Genomic DNA, 23,901 nt, shown 5'->3' with positions numbered 1-23,901 from the left:
AATTTTCCGCAATCTAATTTAGTTCTAGGCCAAGATTAATACAGGTTATATTCAGTGACAAAAAAGCGACCCATCGAAACAAATCTCTACAAGCTTTTTAGGGTATACGATGAACCAGCAATTTAGCTCAAATTCGTATTCAAAATGTATATAATTCATGAATAAAAAACTTTGAGATTTAACAGCATCCTCCCAAATGTGGGGGCGCAAAGCATACCGAATATCTCAAACAAGAACAATTCTTTCAAGCGATACGCCTGGGAAAACTTGTGGCACCAAGAAGCCAATCCACCACAGTTTCATCTCAGCAGAGTTTCGAGTGCAATCGGTCGCATAGCAACAGCGCATGAGAATCCTTATGTCTGCCCATGAATTGCACTCTCCAAATGGCGAGCTTGTGTAGTTCCCAATGTTTTCACCTGCTTCATGAGGATATTCGTAAGCGTAAAATAATCGACAATTACATCTTCTCGTAGAACAGAATGTAAGCTTCGGACTGAAGGACTTCAGACAATGCAGCCTCTCTGATGTGTGCATCACTAGCATAAAACCACGAGGATGAATTTACATCCTTCCTCGCTTTCCCGCTGTCCCTTTGACCTCGCACATATGCAATATAGTGGCCGCCAGACATGCCCCCAGAGTGTTCGACCACCCCAAATAAGGAGTAACTGCAGTTTTCTTTTTCCTCGCACCTGAAAGAAGAAACAAGCCATCGTTAAACGGATATGTTGTTAGAACACAACAGTCTACATCTTGTTTTCGTTTCATTTTGTACAAGTAAATACAATATCATATACAAATAACCTCCATCATCAATCATACAGGAACTAAGTTGTTGTTCGTAGTTTTTAATTTAAACAGAGCTGATATTATAAAACTGCAACATAGTATTCTGCAACGATAAAGGGATTATCACACAATAGGAAAAGCAAGCCACTAGAACTGTTGGATGAATAGATTGCACAAGAAGCATAATGGGAAGAGTAAGCATCGTAACAAACAACTACATGAGCACTTTGAAGTTTTATAACTAGAATGTTATGTAATTCCACTACTCACTAATCCAAGTCTTGTACAGCATCTCTGTTATTGCGAGTTGGGAATTAGGCTTATGCTTTTCATCTCAACCACATGGATAAGAGAGAAGCAGAGAAAGAGGGGTAGTTGGCTGGTAACCGAATTTTGTGGACAGAGACCAAGATATACATATCTTAACCTTTGCATCTTTAGATTTCTTCCACTAGAAGTAAACATGTCCATGGATCCATTAGTTTCTCACCTTGTCTCTGTCTATATATATATTGAAAATAAAATGCTAATGCAACAGCTGAACAAATGATATTATAATAATTATGAAAAGGGCTATTGACATTTGACAATTTTACTTCAAGACATGTTTTCTAGCAATTTCAACAGATCATTTGCAGATATTTTGCCTTATGATTCTTAAATGTTGATAAGACAAGGCATGTTAACAAGACTTGGTAAAAAAAAAAAAAACTAATTGTCCTACAACACTCAAGCATTGAAAATGCTCGATGAACAACAAATATTAGATTTGTGCTTGGAGTTTGGATCTTGTAAGTGGGTGAGAGTACTTGAGCGGTGCCCTATGAAATTGTGGCAAAGAGAGAATCTGGAATTCATATGTGCTGGGTCTTGGACAAACTACAACAATTGCAACTTTGCTGCCTTCCTCTCCACTTATTCTCATCAATTCTCTTCATCGCCTATTGGGTATGAGTCTAACACATTGCAATGCACTCCTTTTTTTTCAGTCAATACAAAACAAGACAACCTTGGAACTACATCAAGACAACCTTGATATCTGCTGGTAAGGATGACACTTACATTTCGCCTGTGCCAGTGCAGTGCTAATTTCAATCAGTCAGTGAAATGAGATGTTTCACTTGTGCCATTCAAATCGCATGGTATTTAAATCCACGATGACAAGTTTGACATGATATAACCAATGTTTAGTAGAGAAGAATGAGTATGAAGTCGTCAAATATCCAAATAACATGCAACCATTGTCCTTAAAATACCAAAATTAATTAATCTGCAGTAAGGGATTGCTAGAAAGGACAAAAGGTGTTAGATATCAATATATATAGTTTGTTGGAAAATTTCTTGTTTATTTGAATTAGTTATTGTTGCCATGACTTGGTTTCCTATCATTTCAATGTCACTAAGTGCAAGTGTGGTACCTCTTAGTAAGTGAAAACTACACCCTAGGAAAGGCTCATCTTATAATTTATGCTGAATACAAACTGTGAAAATATAAACTAATCACTATACCACTAGAAAAACAATTATTTTGCATATCCAAAAAACCATTATTTATCAAGGTTCAACTTTCTAGCTAACATGATCTAGTAAAATCACCATAAGCATGCGAGAGAAAAAATGAGTCATAGAGATCAGTGCTTAAGCATCAGATATGGATTTCTACTCCCAAGATTCCAAATGAAAAAGTAACATTGGTGGTATGGAAAAGAAATTTATTTCCTTTTCTTTTCAAATAAAATTTACCTTGGATCCAAATATAGCCTCAAATCAAGTATCTCTTGAAAGAGAACATGGCCTCTCAATTTACTTAACCGGCCACGAGCATCTTGACTAAATCTCTTCAAATGTATTGTCAAAATAGGTGGTGTTTTGCTGATTAGAATCCTTTTAGTTGCATCCCTCTTAACCTTCTTCTTTGCAGGCTCCTTTTTTTTTACCCTTATATCTTGGGCTGCACAAGCTTGACCTGACAGATTTGAACCCTTTTTGCATAAATTAATTGCAAGTTTGCCATTTCTGCAAGGATTCGTTAGGTTTTCTCCAGTATCATGTACAGAGCTAGTCAAATTCGCTGCCAGAGCTTGTCCACTAACTTGAACTTCTTCCTTGACACTTACAGTTTTGTCACTCTCAATTTGCTCAGGCCTTGAATCTCCAAATTCCTGATTTTCAGTGATCCCATTTGGTTTATCTATTTGATCATGCAATTTATAGTCTGGTAAAACTTTGTCATTACCAGCAGCTTCATTTTTAAATTTTACTTCCTCTGAACCGCAACCAATATATGATTTCTGTTCAGAATTGCGCTTTTCTGAGAGTAACTCAGTCTCTGCACTGACTGATGCTGTCCCTCTGTTTCCTATATTGCTAAGACCAGTTGAATGGAGATCGCTAACCTGATAACCAAGAGAATTTTTTTCAGTGGTGCATTCATCCCCTTCATCTTGAAGCTTCATCATATTTGTGTTGCCTAGTGTTGGCAGAAGATCGCTCTTGCATGGCTCATCAGTAATCATACCACTCGACAAAGCCTCAGAACAGTGCTCACAGTACCATGCATGTTCATCAGACAAAAGCTCCATGTTGGTAAATAATGCTAGACAACTTTCAATAGAAACAATATTTTCACTATTATCCACTTCCTGATTAGTCTCACAACTGTTATTGGCCCAGAGAGTCACAGGTGCCTCTTCAGCCATGCCAGTGTCAGGCTTGAGCTCTGAAGTCACCTCTGGTTCATTAAATAGATCACCAAATCCATCAAATTCAACTTCTGCTTGTTCAGAGTTAGCAACAACAACTGCCTGCACACTTTGTTCCTTCACTGAATTTCCAGAGGATGACTCGTTATCAGGACTATGAGAAGAAGTCACACCAGTCACGACACCAGTGGTGCAATCTAGTGCTTCATAAGGAAGTAAAATAACTCCAGCATCATGCACACATGAAGATGAAGTGTCATTTCCGCTAAAATTATTAATGTTAGAATCTGAAGAAACTTTCGGCTGTATATGGGAATCGTCTACTTCTGAACTTATGGAAATTTTATTTTCATTCTGGGATAGTTGACTGCTATCAGGAAGGTTAGAAGATTGAGTAGCCAACTCTAAAGCATCTGATGTCATAGTGGGCTCTGCAAGATAATCCATCCATGAGGAACCCTCTGCTTCTGAAGCAACATGTGATGTTTCTGGTACAGCAGTGCCCCAGTTATTGTCTTCTTCAGTTTTGGGTGGATCAGATGACTCACAATACTCCACCGAGGAAGTATCTCTTTCTTCTGGTCCACAATGAGGCATGATAACAGATCCTCTAGCACTTGCCTTTTCTCGAAATTTCCTACTTTTATTTCTTTCTTTTGGAGGTGGCTTTCTCTTAGGCGGAGGAGGTGGAGCTTTCTTAGAAGTTGACTTCTTTGAAGGTACTGGTAGTGATAAATCTAGGAATGGTTCATGAACTGTAGAAGAATGCCCACATTCAACACAACGCACTGTACTAGATAGCTGACCACCAAATATATTATCAACCAAAGTGCTCTCGAAATTTGGAGAGCCTTCACCACTAGAGTCCTGTTCTTTTCTGGCATTTCTTTCTTCGGCATACAAACCATCAAGCAAGCAACGTAGCAATTCATGGCTGTCCTGCTGCTGGTAACCTCTAAACTGTGGTGCTTTGGAACATATACATCCAAAAAGATTCTTTGGGTTCAATACACCTTTAGTAGTTGCCCCAATACTTGTTTCGCTGAAAAGTTTCTTCAATGTCATAGTAAGTGGTCCAATAGGCCTGTTCAAGCTCACCATGAACTGTCTCAGCAAATCTATGGCAAGAAGGTTCTGCATCACTGAATTAAAGAAACAAGTGTTTCCTAGATTCGATAACCCTCTTATCACATACCCCTTTCCATCCTGCAAGATCAAAGGCTCAGGCTCTGAAACTTCAACCCTCTTATCATCTCCAACTGATTTAGCCTCTCCTGCATCAGCCAAGACATTTGGCAACTCGATATGGATAGCTAGATTGCATGAGAAGCACCAGCCGCTGCTGGGCTTGTCCAATCTCACCATGAGATCATGGTGCTCCTGCTTCCAATGCCTGCGGGCATGGCCATAAGGCACCGAATCATTCACTGCTCCCCCGCAAAAGCAGCGATTGCAATCCAAACAGATCCAAAAGAGATGCACCTCCCTCTTTTTCTGTGGCTTACCCTTCTTCCCCCCGCCCATTCTAGCAGGAGAATCATCCCGGCAGTCCTCGCAAGCGGATGCAACATTGGATGACGAAATTCCCAGAAGAACCTGATTCAATTGGACACTTTCTCTATTGTAGTGGCTACAAGATTCTCCATCCATGACATCCCCACCATCCGCATCCTCCTTAGGATCGCTTGCCCTTGGTTCAGATTGGACGGATCCAGACGAAGCCCGCGCAGGCACTCTGCGAGGGTTCCGCCCTTTACTTTTCACCTTCTTCCCCATTGATACCGATCACGATCGTGAATCGAATATACAAATCCAGTAAAAGAGAGAGAAAGAGAGAAGATCGATCCAGAAACAAGGAATCAAAGAGCAAAATTTATTCCCCACCAGAATCTTACTCAATTCAAAGAACAAAAAAAAATCACAAATTTACCGAGACGGAGAGAAAAAAATCCGATCTCCGTGCGAGAAGACAAACAATCGACAAGAGTAGGATCGAAATGGAATGATCCAAGGAGCCAGCGGAGAGAGACAGACCTCGCGGCCGGTAAGCCGTGGGGAGAACGCACTCCGGCGAGCGCTTCCGCTCCCCCAGGTAAACGAACAGTAAACATCGGCGACAGGGAAGCTTCGAGGGTTTTTGTTCGACTGAGTGCGTTCGATTCCGGGTCGGAGGAGTCCTGGGGATGGATCCGGCCCGTTTTGAAATGGAGGCCCAGCCCAGTCAATGGAAGGCCTTCTCGGCCCACAACTGATTCACGAGAATTATTATTATTATTATTATTATTATTATTATTATTATTATTATTATTATTTTACCATGAAAGAAGGGAAATTTACCCAAACACCCTTTATTATAGTTTTATTTACAGTCTTTAACAAAGAATCATCAGAGCACCCACCTCGGCGACACCCGAACGGCGTTCCGACGAGGTCTCGGCGTCTGCTCTGAGTTGTTCCTGTTCTTCATGCTCGAGGAGACCGTCGGGCTGCAGTAATCGTGATTCCGTGGAAGAAGTAACGCTGCCCCTGGTGAACTTGTTTTTCTTCTCACAGGAATTATGGTATTCTGTTTCTGCAATGCCGCTGAGTTTCGCTTACTGCAACTCCATCTGCTACATTCGACACAACTATGGCTCCTTCCCACATTTTGGTGCTTGGTTTCCGATGGACTCGGTATGTTTCTACTTTCCATCGTCTCGGCAGAGTACATCGTTTCCTCCCCACTGTCAAACCCATCCTCCAACATATCGATCGGCGATGCAGCGGGCTGCACCTCACCGGAGCAGTCATTTTGCCAGGTACCGACCGGAGGAATGCTCGATTGGTTCGTAGGTCTACGATCATCATCGGCAGCTTCCTCAGAGAGCATGTGTCGAAGAGGCAACGGTAAAAATATAGGTTTTGGAGCCTTTGACTTTGAAGGGGCATCTTCAATCTTTTTCACTGAGCTGCTTGATGCAGGAGTATGTTTAGAGTGTTGAACCATTTGTAATGACGACGAAGCATTGTCATTCTCCTCCTCATTGGCTTTGAAGATCCGGCGAAGTGTGAGAGTTGCACCGGGAGACTCACTGTGTCCATTCGACATCAACCTACTCAGAGGTAATTTTGGCTTGCTAACCTCGTCCAAGTTTCCTTCTTCCCAATGCTGATGCAACCAGTTGCAAATTATCGGGATAGGAATTCCAAATTGCATAGGAACATCCTCCTTTTTCCATGACTTGGATGAAGAAGACGATGCAGAAGAAGAAGCAAGTTTCATGGGATCACACACCATGAAAGCTAGATTCCCTTGGATGTCAAAACCAGCAGATCCTGGGAACCATGCGACCCCATCAGTCGACAATTTTATGAGATTATCGGTAGCTATTACTACTTTTCCTTCGCCAATTGCCAACTCTTCTTTGTCTGTGAATCCTAGAACATAAACCAGAGTCCCAAGCTCAAGACTCGATTTGCAGCAGGTTTTCAGGTAATGAGGCTGCTGCTGCACCTGTGAGGATGAGTGGGCATCCTTAGTGTCGATCCCCACGATTGTCAGATCAAGAATGGAACTTGTGACGAAGAATCTGAAAAAAGGTTAAAAGAAAACATGGGAACTTTGACACATGAACAAGAGGAAGTGCGTTAGAAACATAAACTTACATCTTACAGGCTAGTGATGTAGAACAGCATTAATTTCCTAAAAGTTGCATACTCAGATCTATGAGTTGAGGATCAAAACTAATGTCAACTAAGAAGCCGATCGAACTTATCCTTGCAGAATTATGTACAACATAGGGTTCCATGGAATGATCTAAGTTGAAAGGGGTGTAACAACTCATTCAGCCTAAAATCTGAAGAATGAACCAAAATTTTGATTCGAAATAGAGAATGATCCTGCAAACATATCATAGCATCTTGTTGCATCTAAAATGGCTATCCAATTGGAAGAAGGAACACTCCTCCAACTTCAGCACAGTACCACTTTCAATCAAGTTTGCAGCATTCCACTGCCAATGTCATGTTCATTATCTTTCTTCTTCTTAACCATAATTTTGATCAATGCAATTCATAAAAAGAGCAACAGACAATTTCGTTGAGAAAACGTTAGTGATTGACCTTTGAGGAACAAGTCTGGCAGGGAGACGGCCATGGCAGAGGGAGACCTCGGCGACCTCCGCAGCGGCTACATTTGGGAGGTTGGCGTGAGTCGTAAGGAGAAGGTTGCGGTGGATGAGGAACCCGGTCCCTCCCACGCTTCCTCCGCCGCCGCCGCCGCCGCAGAAATAGACGCCAAGGAGGGACCTTTGGAGGTAAAAATGCCATCTTTGATCCTATCCAGGCTCCTTCCGCCCGAGCAAAAGCAGCACCACTTCACCTCTCGCAAAACCCCCATCCTGCGCTCCGAGACCTCCCCCCTAGAATAGCCGCGGAACGGTCCAGGGCAAATCTTCGCCGCCGACGCCGGCGGCGTATCCGGACCCCGGCCGACACGTTACGATTCAGATCGTAACGGAACCTGCATCGCTGTCCCCCCGGGAAAAGAGGAAGGTCGTCTTTAAAGAGGACCGAGAGCTTGATACTCTCACCCCCGCGTAGTCTGTGCCGCGTTGATTGTTTCAGTGAAGTGCACATCGAGGAGAAGAACAAATTGGGAAAAATGGGAGTGATCATATCACAGCACCACATTCCCACAAGATGTGGATGTTGGAATATTTAAAGATTCCATGAGCTGGTGGGATTTTAGCCAAACCCAACCTGTCCTACACTTTGCACAGTGCTTCATGTGATAGTTTTTTTTTAATTTAATTATCTAATTTAATCGATTAATATTAATTTTATATAAAAATTTTTATTAAATTTTATATAAATTTTTTATTGACTATCAAAATAAATTTTTATATTTTATATTTTAATTATTAATTTAGTTTGCTAGCTAGGCTAGAACAGACATGTTGCACACATGCTCATGGTGAGGTCTAGTGAGGCAAGTCAGGCGTTACATCAAAAAAATGGACTCATGTTGTGCTCAATCCACTATGCTTATGAAGTTGCACATTCGTTATATTACGTACTCGGTGTGTTGCTATAGTTTTTGCATTACCTAAGTGGCTAAGTTTGATCAAGCCAAAGTTCAAGTCAATCCAACGGTAGGTTCTCGAAACCCTAGACCCCTACTTCAATGATCAAAACTCATAACACAATCAATCTAAATTATAACTAAAGCATTTAAGAAAAAAGATCACTTAGTTTGTTAATTTAATAGTATCAAGGGATTCTAGTAGGGATTCAAATCAATTTCGACATCAAAGGACTCGCATTAGGAATGTTTAGACCAAGTTAATTTGGACCGCGATATCTATCTCAACAATAAGTTTATTAATGATTCTTAAGAATTCGTGAAAATATAATTCGGAGGGTAAAGTGAGAAGCAAAGGGCAAGGGCCATATTTCATGAGCAAACATTTAGGAGTTGTTTACTTAAATGGAAAGAAAGGAAGGGGAGCCCTTAGTTTATTCTTAGGTCGATTGAAGAACTTCAAAATGGGCCGGGCCTACCCTAGTTTGCATTGGCTTCTCCTTAGCCCGCTTGTGATTTTGCAAAAATATATTTTAAAAACATGCTAAAATTTTGAAAAATAAGAAAGAATGACTTAGTTTTGAAAATAATTAATTTAGTTTTATGTCATATTCTTCAATTATTCAACCGATTTTAACAATGTTAGATCGATCGGAGAACCCACCATGTGCGAGAATAGTATGTCGATCGCTTTGTGCGAATTTTAGCCATAATTTTAATAATTATGTAGGTCCTTCAAATTTATTCTTTTTTGTTTTACTTTAAAGTTCGATAAAATTTTAATTTTCATGTAGGTCCTTCGAATGGAATGATTATGTTCCACCTTAAAGTGTGAGAATATTCTAATCTTGTCATCCTTAGGACAAGGGTTGTGCTTGTCATTCGAATTCTAATTATGTCCCCACGATGCCTTAGGTTAATTTTTTCAAGATTTATGAGCTATTTGGCAATTAACCCTAATGGTAATAGGACAACTATGTCCACTTTAAGATCAATGTTTGCTTTCAATAATTATGTCAAACAACCCGAGTCACTATATAGGGATCAACATATAAAACTTTGATATCCACCGCAATAACTAACCCGCATAGTGCTATACGATTAATACGTGTCTCTTCCACCATCATGTTTGTTTTCGGTGATCATGTCAAACAACCAGAGTGGATATATGGGGGATCAACACATACTATCTCCGTCTCCACCGACAATTACATGAATGGGGAAATAGTGGTGTGAATGCTATATGGGAAAAAGAAGCATAGGATACCCCTTTGGTGGACCAGAGGAAGGGCAAGGATATCATCAAAACCCTATCTAAGATTCAAGGAGCATCATTGAAGGGATATGATGCATGTATGTCATCAATGTAGGGTCTCATGGCACATGCTTAATTAATTATAATCACTACTCTACTTTCTATCATTGATCGATCCTTTACTTTTGTGAGAAGATGATGGATGGAATGGGACATTTGAGCTGTGATGTCCTAGTGAAGAGAGAAGTGGCATGTGGGATGGGATCAAGTGTCCATGGAAAGAGGGCAATTTGTTCATACTTGCCTTTGAACTTTGAAGAGGAGAACTTGGCTTGCCCTCTTGTCTTGTTGAAGGAGGGCACTTTTTTTTATCATAAAATAGAAGTAGTAGTAATAATAATAATATTTGAAGATTGCTTTTGAAAGATCATATAATTAATTAACATCATAGCATTAGGGTTTGGGGGGTTTTCTAAGAGTCAATAGTTTAGTACTTTAATACCTCAAATTAAATGCTCCTTTGTACTCCACTTGGAACAACTTTAAAGTAGTTTTGATCAACTTAATTTGGTTTAAGCTATTTTAAGGTGGAGTAGTTTTGATCAAAATTGCACCATTTTAAAGTAGTTTTGACCAAGTTAGTTAAAATTGCTTTACCTTAGAACACCTTTGGCAAAGTTGCTTAAGGGTATATGAATGAGTGTTATTTTTTTTTTTAAAAAAACACCCTTTTATGATATGTATAATTAGAGATTTTTTTTATTTTCTATTTATTTATATAATAATAATATGCAAAAAATATTAAAATTATTAAAATAATGTCTCCTTCATAATTTAATACACATGCTCTTTTTTGCACTTCACATGGAACAACTTTGACTAATGTTTTTTTAATAATTTAAATATCTAACCTTTTACAAATCCTTACAATTCCATACTGATCGAATTAGTCTTAGAGGTGAACGACCTTCCTTGCATTCTTGAGAATTGAATTCTAACTACCAAATTGCCCACTATGTGTCTTTACTATTGCACCATGCCCTTTTGATTCAAGCTATTTCAAGGTGGAGTGATACTTTTTTACTAAGTTTCATGGTAAATTTCAAAGTTCTCTCTTATTTCCTCGAGCACAATGTAAGGGCTTTGCCAAATATACGAGCGAGTCTACTTGGGAGACCAATCTTTCAAGAGATGAATCTCGTCTAAATATCCAACCCTTTGAGATGATAAGTCGGTCGGTGGCATCCATCTCGTATATGATCTAAAGCAAGCGCGTGACCGACCGATGACCACCAAATCGTAATAACCTCTCCTTATCAACATCAAGTACTCTTAACTAATTTGGACGAGCACGAAGAGTCACACCACCACACCGTATATACAAACAAATACAAACAAAGATCTCTGCCGACAATTCATTTTTTGAAAAAAACAAAAAAAAAAATTATAATTGTTTTTTTAATTCGATTTGTGTTTAGGTAATCACAAGAACAAGATTTTTTTTTTCTTGTTTTTGTCTGCAGTGAAGAATTAATACGAGAGAGGTGAATCATGTGCGCCATGTGAAGGGAAGGTTCCCAGCAACTGAGCTTCTGTTCTTTGTTCTCGATCGCCATCTCACTCCAAAACACAAACCGAACCTCGGCACCTTCTTCCACTTGCTCTATGTTTAGTTAGGCTCTGTTTACTCAAAAAGGATGGATCGTCGGTCGGTGTCCTAATATTTTTATTTATTTACTAGACGTAAAATTAGCGAAAGGATGAAATTTTAGTCCATCTGCGGATCGATTTCAGCCCAAAATTAGACGAACTAACACACGAGCTCATGACCTACTGATGCGGATGGTCAAGATGGATGACATGGCTCCCTTGTAAGTCTTCCAATGATCAAAGTTATAGCTGAGGTGCTAACACGAGCCCGAGGGATTTTTATCCCCCATCTCTGACTAGTCTCAGCCAGCAGCCACTCCTGTCTTAGCCAGTGACTCTGTCTCAGCCAGTAACCCCGTCTCGGCCAATCTCACTTCTGCATGCTGTCTCGGCCACTCCACCTCATGTAGGCTACACCTTAGTCTTAGTTATGAGTCTCTGACACTAGCCTTAGGGCGCCGCCGCTCAAAGAAGGACTTGTTTGCGAATAACACAAGTTTGGTTTCTTTTGACACCTCTCCTTTCTGCGTCACCATATGAAAGGCGTACTAAGTCGTTTTACGTGGCTTCTCCCTTTAACCTCGTGGCTTACACGTACTGCCAAAGGGAAGATATTGATGTCAGACCCGATCTTCTCCTATGCACCTTCCCTACACAAACAGCCAAAAATGGAGGGAACAGAGAGGAGGTGCTTTCGGTAGCGTATGGCCGCTCGAGGTGTACGTCAACCGACTTCACGTACGAAACCCTAAGGCAGGTTATAAAAAGTGTAACTCACCCTCATGCAGGAGGTCCGCTCTCTGAAACTCTTACAACTCTCTCTATTTGCTCTTATTCTTGAGATCTTCACCGAAACTCTAACTTGAGCGTAGAATGGTTTGCCGAGACTCCCCGGCGTCAATCTAATCTCTTTCTTCTAGTGTGTTTCAGGTGCGGTTCTGCTCGACGTTCCCACTTCACCTAGTCCCAAGATTGTTCTGATCAGGTAGTTCATTGACTGGTGCTTTTACCATCCGCGGTATTTAATCGGAACACCTACTTATCATGAGCTCAACTCGGATCTAAGCTTATCAACCGCCCTTTTCTCTTGAGTAAATTTCACTTCCATAGAGGATCCTTATCTATACCATTATTCTTCCTTCCAGTAGTAAATTAGGCATTATTAACAATAATAACAACAACAACAACAACAACAACAAATCTATTTATTCAAATTGTCAAAATATTATAAATATGATTGTCTTGCAGCTCCAATATGATAAGTCTTCAATAATTGAAATTAATTTCTTTTTGATTATCCAAACATGACGACGAAGGCAGCAGTACTTTTGTTCAGTTTAGCATTTTGAGGAGTCGACAGGAAACAAAATGAAAGGAACAGGAAGAAAATGAAGGAGAAAAAGGCAGAGGTGGATGCTCCCATTAATTCCATCGCGATCTGATCACTGCAGCCATGCGGCCCTGCTCGAGCATCGTCGAGAGGAAGGGGCCACATGCCATGAAGAAGAAGAAGATGATGATGGGGTTTGTGTGTGAAATGCCATGTGATTTCCAGACACGAGACAACCACCAACAACATTTCTATGCAAAACAATTAAAACAGAGCAAGGGAAGGTTGATGCCTGACCTTGCCCTGTCCTCTAAGGCACTCAGTTAACATTCTTAACCCCACCAAACAGAGAATTTACAGCCCTTTGCGGCACAATCCCAAAACCCCACTTGCTTAGTTGTTTCTCACACTTCGCACTCTGCCTTTGCCTTTGCCTTTGCCTTTCTTTTATATTGCAGACGCTGCTGCTCTAGTAGAGAGAGGGAGGAGCGCCGACGAGGAGTTTGACGCCGCCGCCGCCGCAGAAGCAGCAGCAGCAGCAGCTCAGGGCGAGTGTGGGAGGAAAAATGGCTTCTTTGGAGGACACGAGCAAGAGCTTCAGGTTAGAGCGGCATGGAAGCTACCTTCTCCGCCGGATCAACAGCGCCAAGGTCGTTGCTGCCTCCTCTCATCTCCTCTTCCGCGCTACCATCCTCGCCACCGTCGTCCTTATCTTGCTCTTCACGCTCCATTACCCGCCGCTTCTGCTCTCGGGGTCTTCGGCCGTGTCGTCCGCCGGGGCCGCCGGTGGGCACTCCAACCACCGGAGCCTCATGGCGTCGTCGTCGTCGTCCTCCGCGATCAATTATGGGGGAGCTGCGTGGGAGCGGGAGGTTCGGAGGTCGGCGACCCCGCGCCGACAGGATGGGCTCACCGTGCTCGTCACGGGCGCGGCGGGGTTCGTCGGCACGCACTGCTCGCTTGCGCTGAAGAAGCGCGGGGACGGCGTTGTCGGCGTCGACAACTTTAATTCCTACTATGACCCTTCGCTGAAGCGCGCGCGCCAGGGGCTTCTCGGCCGCCACGGCGTCCTCGTCCTCGACGCCGACATCAACGACGCCGCGCTTCTCACCAAGCTCTTCGACGTCGTGCCCTTCTCCCACGTCCTTCACCTGGCGGCGCAGGCTGGCGTCCGCTACGCCATGCGCAACCCGCAGTCGTACGTGGCCTCCAACGTCGCCGGCCTCGTGGCCCTGTTCGAGGTGGCGGCCAAACACGCCGACCCGCAGCCGGCCATCGTGTGGGCTTCCTCCTCCTCTGTCTACGGCCTCAACACCGCCACCCCCTTCTCCGAGAGCCACCGCACCGACCGCCCGGCGTCCCTCTACGCCGCCACCAAGAAGGCCGGCGAGGCCATCGCCCACACCTACAACCACATCTACGGCCTCTCCATCACCGGCCTCCGCTTCTTCACAGTGTACGGTCCGTGGGGCCGCCCCGACATGGCCTACTTCTCCTTCACAGAGCGGATCCTCGCCGGGAAACCCATCAATCTTTTCCGACGCCACGACGGCGCCGCCGTGCAGCGCGACTTCACCTACATCGACGACGTCGTCCGGGGATGCCTCGGCGCTCTCGACACGGCCACTCCCAGCACCGGCGGGGGCGGGAAGAAGCGAGGCCCGGCGCAGCTCAGGGTGTACAACCTCGGCAACACGGCGCCGGTGCCAGTGTCGAAGATGGTGGGAATATTAGAGAACCTCCTGGGGAAGAAGGCGAAGAAGAACGTGGTGACGCTGCCGCAGAACGGTGACGTCCCCTACACCCACGCCAACGTCAGCTTGGCGGAGCAGGACTTCGGCTACCACCCGACCACCGACCTCGCAACCGGCCTCGAGAAGTTCGTCAAGTGGTACGTAGAATACTACAAAGTTCAGACCGGTAAGCATACCTCCCCCAAAAAGAGGGCGGAGGAGGAAGGCGAAGAAACTCCGGCGACGGCGACAGCGTAGTTAATAATGGCCGATTAATTACTTCAATTTAAGTGTATCTACCGTCGTCTCCAATCATACATTACGGTAATTAAGATGATCGATTAGCCCTGTCAATAAAGAGCGAGGAGAAGAAGGAATTGGAGTAAAGAGACAAGAGAGAAAATAACCACGACTGAGGAAGAAGAAGGATGATGTCATGGTTCCTCTGTTTCTTTCTTCTCCAATTTCTCTTCCCTCGATAACTTCTCTCTTATTATTATTGTTGTAATTGTGAATTAAGGTTGCAATTGCATGAATGTAAAAAACCACTCACGGTTCTATATATTTTGCTTCTCTCTCTCACTCTCAATCTCAATAGCATATTTTGTTATAGAATTTTCTTTGCTATATATAATTTCTCTTTTTGTGCATTGATTATAATACCCTCTCTCAATTGTGACACTAATATCACATGCAGTAGTCCAGTAAGATGGACAAGGATGGAAGAACAAGGGAAAGAAAATCTCAAAGTCATTTTTGATGCATGGAAGTTTTAGGGATTGGAGATGTTGAAGGGAGTGAAAATGTTGGATCAAGGGATATTGACTTAAACTAATGCATGGGGAAATGGCGTTTGGCTAGGGGTCAACTTCAATTCCAATTAAGAAATTTTATTAGTAGAGAGCATTAAATTTGTCATCCGTTATGCATGATCCATCTTAAAATCATCTATGATAAATCAGAAAGTTACAATTGACTAATTAATAGAGGGTCTTATGCTCTTTGGTGATGTGATATCTTCTAATTCATAAGGACTAACTCATATTTATAAAAATCAATTATTATTTGATGATAATAATAATAATAAATCATTATTATTGTAAAACAAAAAAAAATAAAACTTAAATGTTTACTTTGATGGAGGAGTTTGTCGAGTATGATTAATTTGTGGGAACGGAATTCCAAGCGTGTAGTGGATCCAGCTAATGTTATATGCGTGTTGTTGACTACTCATCGCTAGGGACGAGGATGGGGCAGGATAGGATTTGATTGGATTGGATATGGAGGTCTAGATTCCTACTTTATGATCATTCCTTTTTTTGTGTGTATGTATATATATACAAGACATTTAAAATTTTAAAAATATTCGATTGGATGGGCTAATCTAGTAGACTATAGAGGACTTAGTCAGGTTAATTGAATTGATCAAATCGAGTGGGTGAGATGATCAAGTAGCACAGATCAATCAAATTTTTTTAAGGTCTGAGTAACAATTTATTACATCTCTTACCATAATACTATACTATAGTCTCGGGAGAAAGTGGACTTGCTATAGTAATTAAGAACGATGGATTAGTCAAATCATTGAACCAATTAGATTATATAGAATGATCAAATCAAACAAAATAGATGAATTACAACCATATGTGAGGAGGTAAATTAAAAAATTACAATTGACTATTACAGATAATATTACTTTAATTTCGTTATATTCGACTTTTGCCTACTGCAACAAATCTATCCCTGTAATAACCAATCAACACATTTACCTATGAGGAGGATTGTATTAAAGATATTATAACTATTACATCAAAAATAGCCTAATTACTTCCATATTTTACTAAACTGTTTGGGCAAATTTCAATATTATCTATTTCACATACTCAAATTTTAAAATTACAAAAACATACCATACTTTTCCATTATACTCCTTTCTTTTTTTATATATTTAAATTTAAAAATTTATTGTTTTCAATTTAGACTGTCGAATTCAAATTTAAGTATATAAATATATTAAGCAGACTTCAAGAGTACATTGACTTTGATTTAAAATAATTCAGAATTCTTTAAGTTCATCATCCATAAACCTACACTATTATTCAAAATTTAAAAGTTTAATATATTTTGAATCATAGGAATCCTAGAAGTTTATAGGTAATGTTGGTTAGTAAATATCTTATCCTAAATCTTATAATGAGCTCATAATAAATTTTATCAAATCTTTACGAATTTAACAATTTATTGTTCTCAATTTACATAGGCTAGGCTGTCGAATTCAAATCTAACAACATATAGATAGATTTTTTTTATATTGTATCATTTTTTTGCATGAAAATGCATAAAATACAACATAACACACTATAGTATCCAAGGAGATTTCTAAAAAAAATACATTTCAAAAACTAAATCCATCAATCAATTTTATCAAAAAAAAAAACTAACTAATAGAGCTAAAAAATTATAAATCATTCCAAATTAAAATCAACATACTTAAAAAATCTCTTTATCCATACTCTTAACTTTGAATTCGACAATCTAAATCGAGAATGATAAATTCTTAATCAGATAGAGTAAAAAAAATTAAATATGAAAAGAAGGAAGGAATATAATGAGAAAGCATTATATATTTTTAAAATTATAAAACATGAATACTTAAGCGATTAGTAAAATATCGAAATTACTTACACTAGACATTGAATATATTTAAGATTACTTACTGTTCATACTTGTATGTATTTAAGACGATGTATATATATAGATGCAGCAACTGCATCGCTTTATCCAGCAAGGCAAATTCCAAATGGGCGTCCTTCAGTTCTTCATTTTGTCTACAGTCTTCCGTGAGTAATCAAATCTGTCATTTATCTGTAAACAATTTAACCGGAAATAATAATAATAAATCACAAATTATAAGTATCCACCTAAATTTTTATAATAAGCAAAGGGCAATGGTGTCCACATACTTATAAAGAACAAGGCAACACCATCTCCAAGTATATAAAGTCGCTGCTCTGTTCTCATCAAAAGGGTTGATTGGATGTTGGACCAGACCTGACGTTTGTCCATTTCTTGCCGACGCCAATGAATTATATCTATTGCAGCTTGTTGATGTGATCCTCAACATGCATTTGCCTGGCACCTTTAATCCTTCGACCCCACTGACTTCGAAGATACAATGTCTACCTGTCATCAAAAGGTTACTCACAATGGATACATACCGAGTATAAAGTTTTCAACTTTCATTACTGCTATTCAAGTGATGAGGAGCAGCAGTATTATGTTGTTTATCGAGAAGGCACACAATTCCATTAAGCAGATAACTGTGGTCCTCTTATTGAAAATTGATCATTTGTATGAGAGGCGATGTCAATTGATCTCTTGGCATTTTGCTATGGAACGAACTCTACCTTATCCATCTATTACCATTGTAAATCTGCCCCGATGTGGTTTGCTCCTGCATATATACAAGCCACCTAAGGATTCAACTCTATTGAGCTTCTTTCAATCCCAAAATGTTTGTTAGATTCTTCAACCGTGACACTGCTTGTTATTTTAATGCTCCCATGGCCATGAACCTTTCAGATTTTATAACTATTATCATTGGGCTCAGAGTAGAAAGTTCAATTATAAAAATTAATTTTTTATAATTTAATATAGGATCTTAATTCTTTACATATTAACACGAATTTGAACAATAAAATATATAAAGAAATTAAAATTACTCTTGAAGCGTGCTTTTAATGCAAGATCTACACTTCAAACTCTCAAGTTTTCTTTAATATTCTCTCACAGTTCAACTCTATCAGTTTTTTCTGTATGAGCATACGGGAATCATATATGTTGAACCAGATATAATTATTCCAGATCATAGTATAAAATAATTATATTAATTCATATCGTATCCAAAATATTATAATAAATTTTTATAATTATAAATGATAAAAAAAATTGATAATTACTTGTCATCACTCATCACATATCAAGCGTCTTGCAATATATACAACATATCAATATTAGTCCAACATTTTATTTTTAACTATAATTTCGATAAATTATTTCTTATAATCTATTAGAGCTAGGATATTGGTTTAGTGGAGACAAAAATATATTTTTCTTATCAAGATGAATCAATTTATTTTAATATATTATATCACCTACTCTATATTTAATAAGAAGGGCGTTGTTTTATTTTTTTAAAAAAATTAAAACAAACAGATAGTGTTTTCTAACAAATCTACAGATTAATCTTAGATTTTTGTGAATGCAAAGCAAAAAAAAAGTGCTTTTAACTCCCTCCCTCATGTTCACGCCCAAGGATGATAATTTCTTCCAAATCCAATGAAGGATCTGATGTCCAACTTGAATAAAAGAGAATATGGAAGGATTTTTTTAAACTCGATTAAATAATTAGATAATTGGATATGAGAATTTTCTGATTCAGATTTGGAGGCAGGTTATAGTAAAATTACTCATATTCAACTTGAATATCCGATTAAAGTGGTATTGTTCTTTGAAATCTAGAACCACAATGGTGTTGATTTTTGAAAATCAACACCACAATACATATGGTGTTGTGATATTGGTTGACACTTAAAATTGATTATTGAATGAGAAATAAATTGATAGTAAGATAAAATGAAAAAAAGTATTAGTATAAAAGATATGATCTTTTTGATGGGTATGAGGATGATGGGATAGATATATGATCTTCTATATCAATTTATAATAAATGGGATGAAGATGAAAATTAAATATTCAAATTCTCCTACTCATTGTCATCCCCTATTCACGCCTTTAAAAGAGCTAACATTCCAAAAAAATATAATTTATGCTGATTGGACATTTTCATTGCTTTATAGTCGCTTCATGTCTTTTTAAAATATACTTTAACTAACTTTATATTTTATGCTGCTTTTTGACGCTGGGAAATGAAAGCTCCGCCCATGTTCGAGTCCTCACTCGAGCTACCAAAGGGTGACACAATTAGATTAAACTTTAATAAATCAATTTTTACCTAATCACCTCTTGACTAATCAAAATAATTTATTAAAATCTCATTCTATTTCATAACAGAATGAGATTTCACTCTCAATCCAATTGGAGTTAATAAAACTTATAATCAATACAATTAGAACTACTAAAGTTTATAATCAACAAACATATCTTCTAATTAATGGATCTAACAAGTATTATCGAGGAAGAATTATGCATCATGGGCTGAAGTGGTTCAAGTTCAGTTCAAGGGCCAAGGTCAGTTGGAATACTCACCACCCAAGCGGTCAAGCTTTGTAAATCCACTAGAGCATCAAGGGGACAAATTGATGTTCAATTGCTTGGTAATCCATTGATCTCTGCTTTATGGTTATTTTTCGTCTTCTCCTGCTATCAGATATGCAGGAGCTAGGGATCTATAATCCTGGGATGACCACAATCATTTTAGATGCTAAGGTATGCATTGACAAACTCCTCACCAATATGTTTTTTTCTCACTGTTTTTCTCACAAATCTTGAGAGATAGTTTCACTCCCTTTGTCAGATGTGTACACTAGCATATTATGGCTGTCTACACATCCATGCCACTATCTCACCCCTCGCTAGACAGATCTAATTTGGGCACGTCAAGGTGGACTGCTAATTTGTAGGTGAAACTGGACCATCCTCTGAACATAGTTGACCACCAGACCTTAGGAGGGTTCATCAACTCCCATCTCGTAGATCTTTTGCTCCAAGCTACATCAAATGCTGCCTCTATCTATATCATTTTTCTATCTTCTTGATGCATTTGTTCTTTTGAATTTATTATCAATCTTAAATCGTTCGGTTATGTCTACTAATAACTTGTTTTATTTAGAATTTACAAAGAGAAGGTGATTATTTGTACGATTTCTATATTTCCCTTGTAGTTAAACCCTCTAAGCTTCATCTATCAATCATTTGAGTCTTCCAAATCTTTAAAAGATGTGATCATTTTATCTCATCTTCACGCCATTCTCTATTATTCATTCAAATGTTTAAGGTCGAAGTTAAGCTTGATTCAAGCTTGTTATCTAATACTTTGTTGTTTACTTTTAACAATTATTCCAGAATGACTCGTCTCCTGAAGTTCCTTATGTGCTAAGAAACAAAACCAATTCTACCAGCTCTGTAAATCCTTTACGTTTAACTAAGAATATGAATTGGTTCAAGACTCGTTTGGTGGCTAAGAAATGCACTAAGTTTATGTAGTGGGAATGACTGCAGTCGACTGGAGTGCTAGGCTGGCTTAGATTTGGACTGAAAGCACAATGCTTGGAGAAGAGAATATTTTTGTTCGGACTCTAATAAACTGAATTGGGATTCAATCAATCGGACACAAGAGCAATTGACTTGAATCTTGTCAAGGCCATTGGCCAATTGCCCTTTGGTCATGGAAAAGCTGGATTTTGAATTCTAGATGTTTGAAAACTAGTTGTTTGGAGACTTATTTATATAAGCCTTGGTGCTCTTTTGCTCAATAACGATGCACAAAATTCAAGTGACACATTGTTGTGAAAAAAGAGCAAAATGATTTCCAAAGGATTTAGATCAAGCAAACTTGGACAAGATTGACGGAGAATTTCGAGGAGCAACCCATTAACGAGTAGGCTTAGGCTGCGTTGTAGAATCAGTGTGAGCATTACTCATTATATTTGTATCTGTATCTCTTGTTTCCGCTACTGACACAAAAGAGTATTAAGTGCAATGTTTATCTAATCTTGCATTTGTAAGCGGAGTCAAATTTATATTTTCAGGTCTACAGCTCTACTCAATCCCCCTCCCTGATTCTAACAACATTAACAGATGCATGATCTACTCAGCTAGAAATGAAATAGAATCGAGATAAAAGGATCTAAAGCACCAGCAGAAAGAGTTCAAAATTGTCTCACCTTATTATTAAAGGAACAGAGGCACGCCGGAGACGGCCGCCAAGTCCTCGTACAGGGACACCCCGGCGGGCCGCCCCTGGATGGCGCCCATCGCCAAGGCTTTGTTTCCGCCGCCAGGTTCTTCAGGGCCAGAAATCTCGACCCGACGGGAGCAGCGCGCGCCGTGGAGGAGTGAATGCTGCGCTCGGTCGGCGAGGATCTGGACAGCGGAATGGCTGCTTCTGTTCGCTAGGGATCAACGAGGGCGAATGGACCAAGAGAATTTCAATTTCAAATTTTAAATTATTTTTCAAAAAAAAAAAACTATCTCATTTTAATTATATTAAAGGATTGTGAAATATAACATAAGTGCTGTTCAAGACACCAACTTCAGAAATCAGAAATAAAAAAATATTAATATTAATTGTAATAGTTATATATTATTATTCTTACATTATAAATATATATTTATCAACAATTAAACATTCTCATGAGCAAGCGATAGTCATGATTAGTGAGTATCGAGTTCACAAACTCATTGTTGGATTTGCGATAGCATAGGAAAGAGCTTGCTCAAAGACAATGTAGTCGAAATCGATTGAGAGGAACACAAAGTCATGAGTTCACCATCCCCCTCCCCTCGGGCTACGGTGAAAGGGCATGCTCGGAGATGGGAGAGTTGAGACGAAAAGGATGAAAATGTTCCATTTTGGATAGATCAAAATCCAATTAGAAATGAAATGAAGTTGCATATGAATCTATCCTTTCTCTATTTTTAACCCTAAGTGAATAAGGAAAATTATCTTAACTCGCATGCAATGTGCTTAGTAAGTGATCCATCTAGTAAAGTAAGCACTAGTTTTGCAAGTTTATTTTCTTTCTTATTTGTGACAATTTTTTAGATTTTTTGTGATATTTGAAAATAAATAAATTAGAATGAAAAACTCGTAAATTTTCATGGGCAAAGGTCAAAAGAAATCCTTCTATTTCCAACCGTTCTATTTTGATTTTTATTTTTTTTAACAAAGCACATCTTATACCGTTGTTCAATCATATATAATTATTCAAATGTCTTCCAATATTATTTTATACTATTATCTCCTCTCAAAATCTTAAATCCTAATTTTTGAACAGATTGAACCTATTGTAATAGTTATGATTCGATAGATATTACACATATTATAATAGCTATGATTTCGTAGTTACTATAATGCATCTGACATATTTGAAGTTCAAAATATATACATTATAACGATTACAGTTTCATAATTGTTACAACGTGCATTCAGCCATGTTAGTTGCTACAATTGTTAGAGCAACTAGCTACTACAATACGCAGCGGCGGCTCAAGCCTAGGAGGGGCCCTAGGCGATTTTTTTTAAAAATAATTATTATTTTTAAAATATTTTAAAATTAAATAATAATAAAATTTAATTTTATGCGTAGTAAAAATGAATAGATTCACAGAGGGGTGCTCGTTTACCACTTTTCTTCGGCCTTGCTCTTCTTCAACCGCGACGAGCCGACGAGGTCTGGCGAAGGGCGAACTGCGAAGGCGAAGGGAAGAGTTTGGTGGCGAAAGACGAACAACGAACGATCGACGGTGAACCACCAGAACCGGCGAAGGCGAACTGGCTAAGGCGCGAGCGAAGGGGGAAGGCGAACCAGCGAAGGGCGAAGGCGCGAAGGTGAACTGGCGAACGGTGAACTGGCGAAGGGCGAAGGTGCGAGTGAAGGTCAATTTAAATCGGGAGATTCAGAACGAAAGGTGAACGGTTTGGTGACGTTGATTTGGTGGCATTTTAAGGATTTTTTTTCATTTGGGGCCGGCGAAGGTGCGAGCGAAGGTCAGTTCAAATCAGGAGATTCGGAACGAAAAGTGAACTATTTGGTGACATTTTAAGATTTGGTGGCGTTTTAAGAATTTTTTTTATTTGGGGCCCTAACCGGTTAAATCGATTAATAAAAATATTTTAATAATTTTTATTTACTTAAAATATATACATTAATGTATTAAAATGGAGGCCCCAATTAAAATGGGGGCCTATGCCTAGAGCCGGCCCTGACAATACGGATTCAACTTACTCATCTAATATTTACTTTGTAGTAGCTACTAAACAATATCTGGTACAACATGAGTAATATACGATTTCATAGCTATTGCAACGCGTTTGAACGATTTAGAAATTAGATGGAAGATTTAGGTGAGAGATAATTGAGCAGTATAAAATAAATGCAGAGAGTATTTGAATAAATATACACAATTGAACATTAAAATAGAATGTCTTTTTAATAACAAAATTAAAATGAGACGTCCTATTTAATTTTTATCCAATTTTCATATTATCTTATTTTTTTTGAATTTTTGACTTTATAATTTTATGATTATCATTCACCTCTCAAATATATAAATATTAATAAAATATTCCATGATCCTTGACTTAAGTAACAAAGCACATTCTCAATTTTTTAGACATTATTGAGTTTCAATTT

General features: G+C 39.0%; 2 protein-coding genes and 1 pseudogene across 2 annotated transcripts; 1 reads left to right on the top strand and 2 right to left on the bottom strand.

The window, feature by feature from the left end:
• Window positions 1-110: 110 nt before the first annotated feature.
• Window positions 111-5,418, bottom strand: LOC141826321 (ubiquitin carboxyl-terminal hydrolase 2-like). Its single transcript, XM_074713563.1, has 2 exons — window positions 2,536-5,418; window positions 111-695 (listed from the first exon to the last, which is right to left on the bottom strand). Exons 1-2 carry the CDS (start codon window positions 5,268-5,270, stop codon window positions 461-463), a joined length of 2,970 nt encoding a protein of 989 aa, XP_074569664.1. The 5' UTR covers window positions 5,271-5,418; the 3' UTR covers window positions 111-460.
• A 462-nt stretch (window positions 5,419-5,880) lies between these two features.
• LOC141828439 (uncharacterized) lies at window positions 5,881-7,980 on the bottom strand (annotated as a pseudogene).
• A 5,232-nt stretch (window positions 7,981-13,212) lies between these two features.
• Window positions 13,213-15,106, top strand: LOC141826322 (UDP-glucuronate 4-epimerase 6-like). The gene has a single exon (XM_074713564.1). It carries the CDS (start codon window positions 13,358-13,360, stop codon window positions 14,780-14,782), a length of 1,425 nt encoding a protein of 474 aa, XP_074569665.1. The 5' UTR covers window positions 13,213-13,357; the 3' UTR covers window positions 14,783-15,106.
• The last annotated feature ends 8,795 nt before the right edge of the window (window positions 15,107-23,901 follow it).

Source organism: Curcuma longa, chromosome 4 (genome assembly GCF_044706935.1).
Source record: "Curcuma longa cultivar G26 ecotype Majalengka, Jawa Barat chromosome 4, ITB_CL_G26_1.1, whole genome shotgun sequence".
Taxonomy (NCBI): domain Eukaryota; kingdom Viridiplantae; phylum Streptophyta; class Magnoliopsida; order Zingiberales; family Zingiberaceae; genus Curcuma; species Curcuma longa.
The sequence above is the reverse complement of the archived record's forward strand: the minus strand, read 5'-3'. Positions and strand labels throughout refer to the sequence as shown.

Excerpts from the sequence above, each read along its gene's own strand:
- LOC141826321 (XM_074713563.1), bottom strand. The coding sequence starts at position 5,270 with ATGGGGAAGAAGGTGAAAAGTAAAGGGCGGAACCCTCGCAGAGTGCCT. Across the intron at positions 696-2,535 it reads AGGCTATATTTGGATCCAAG|GTGCGAGGAAAAAGAAAACT; the intron begins GTAAATTTTATT and ends TTCTTCTTTCAG.
- LOC141826322 (XM_074713564.1), top strand. The coding sequence starts at position 13,358 with ATGGCTTCTTTGGAGGACACGAGCAAGAGCTTCAGGTTAGAGCGGCAT.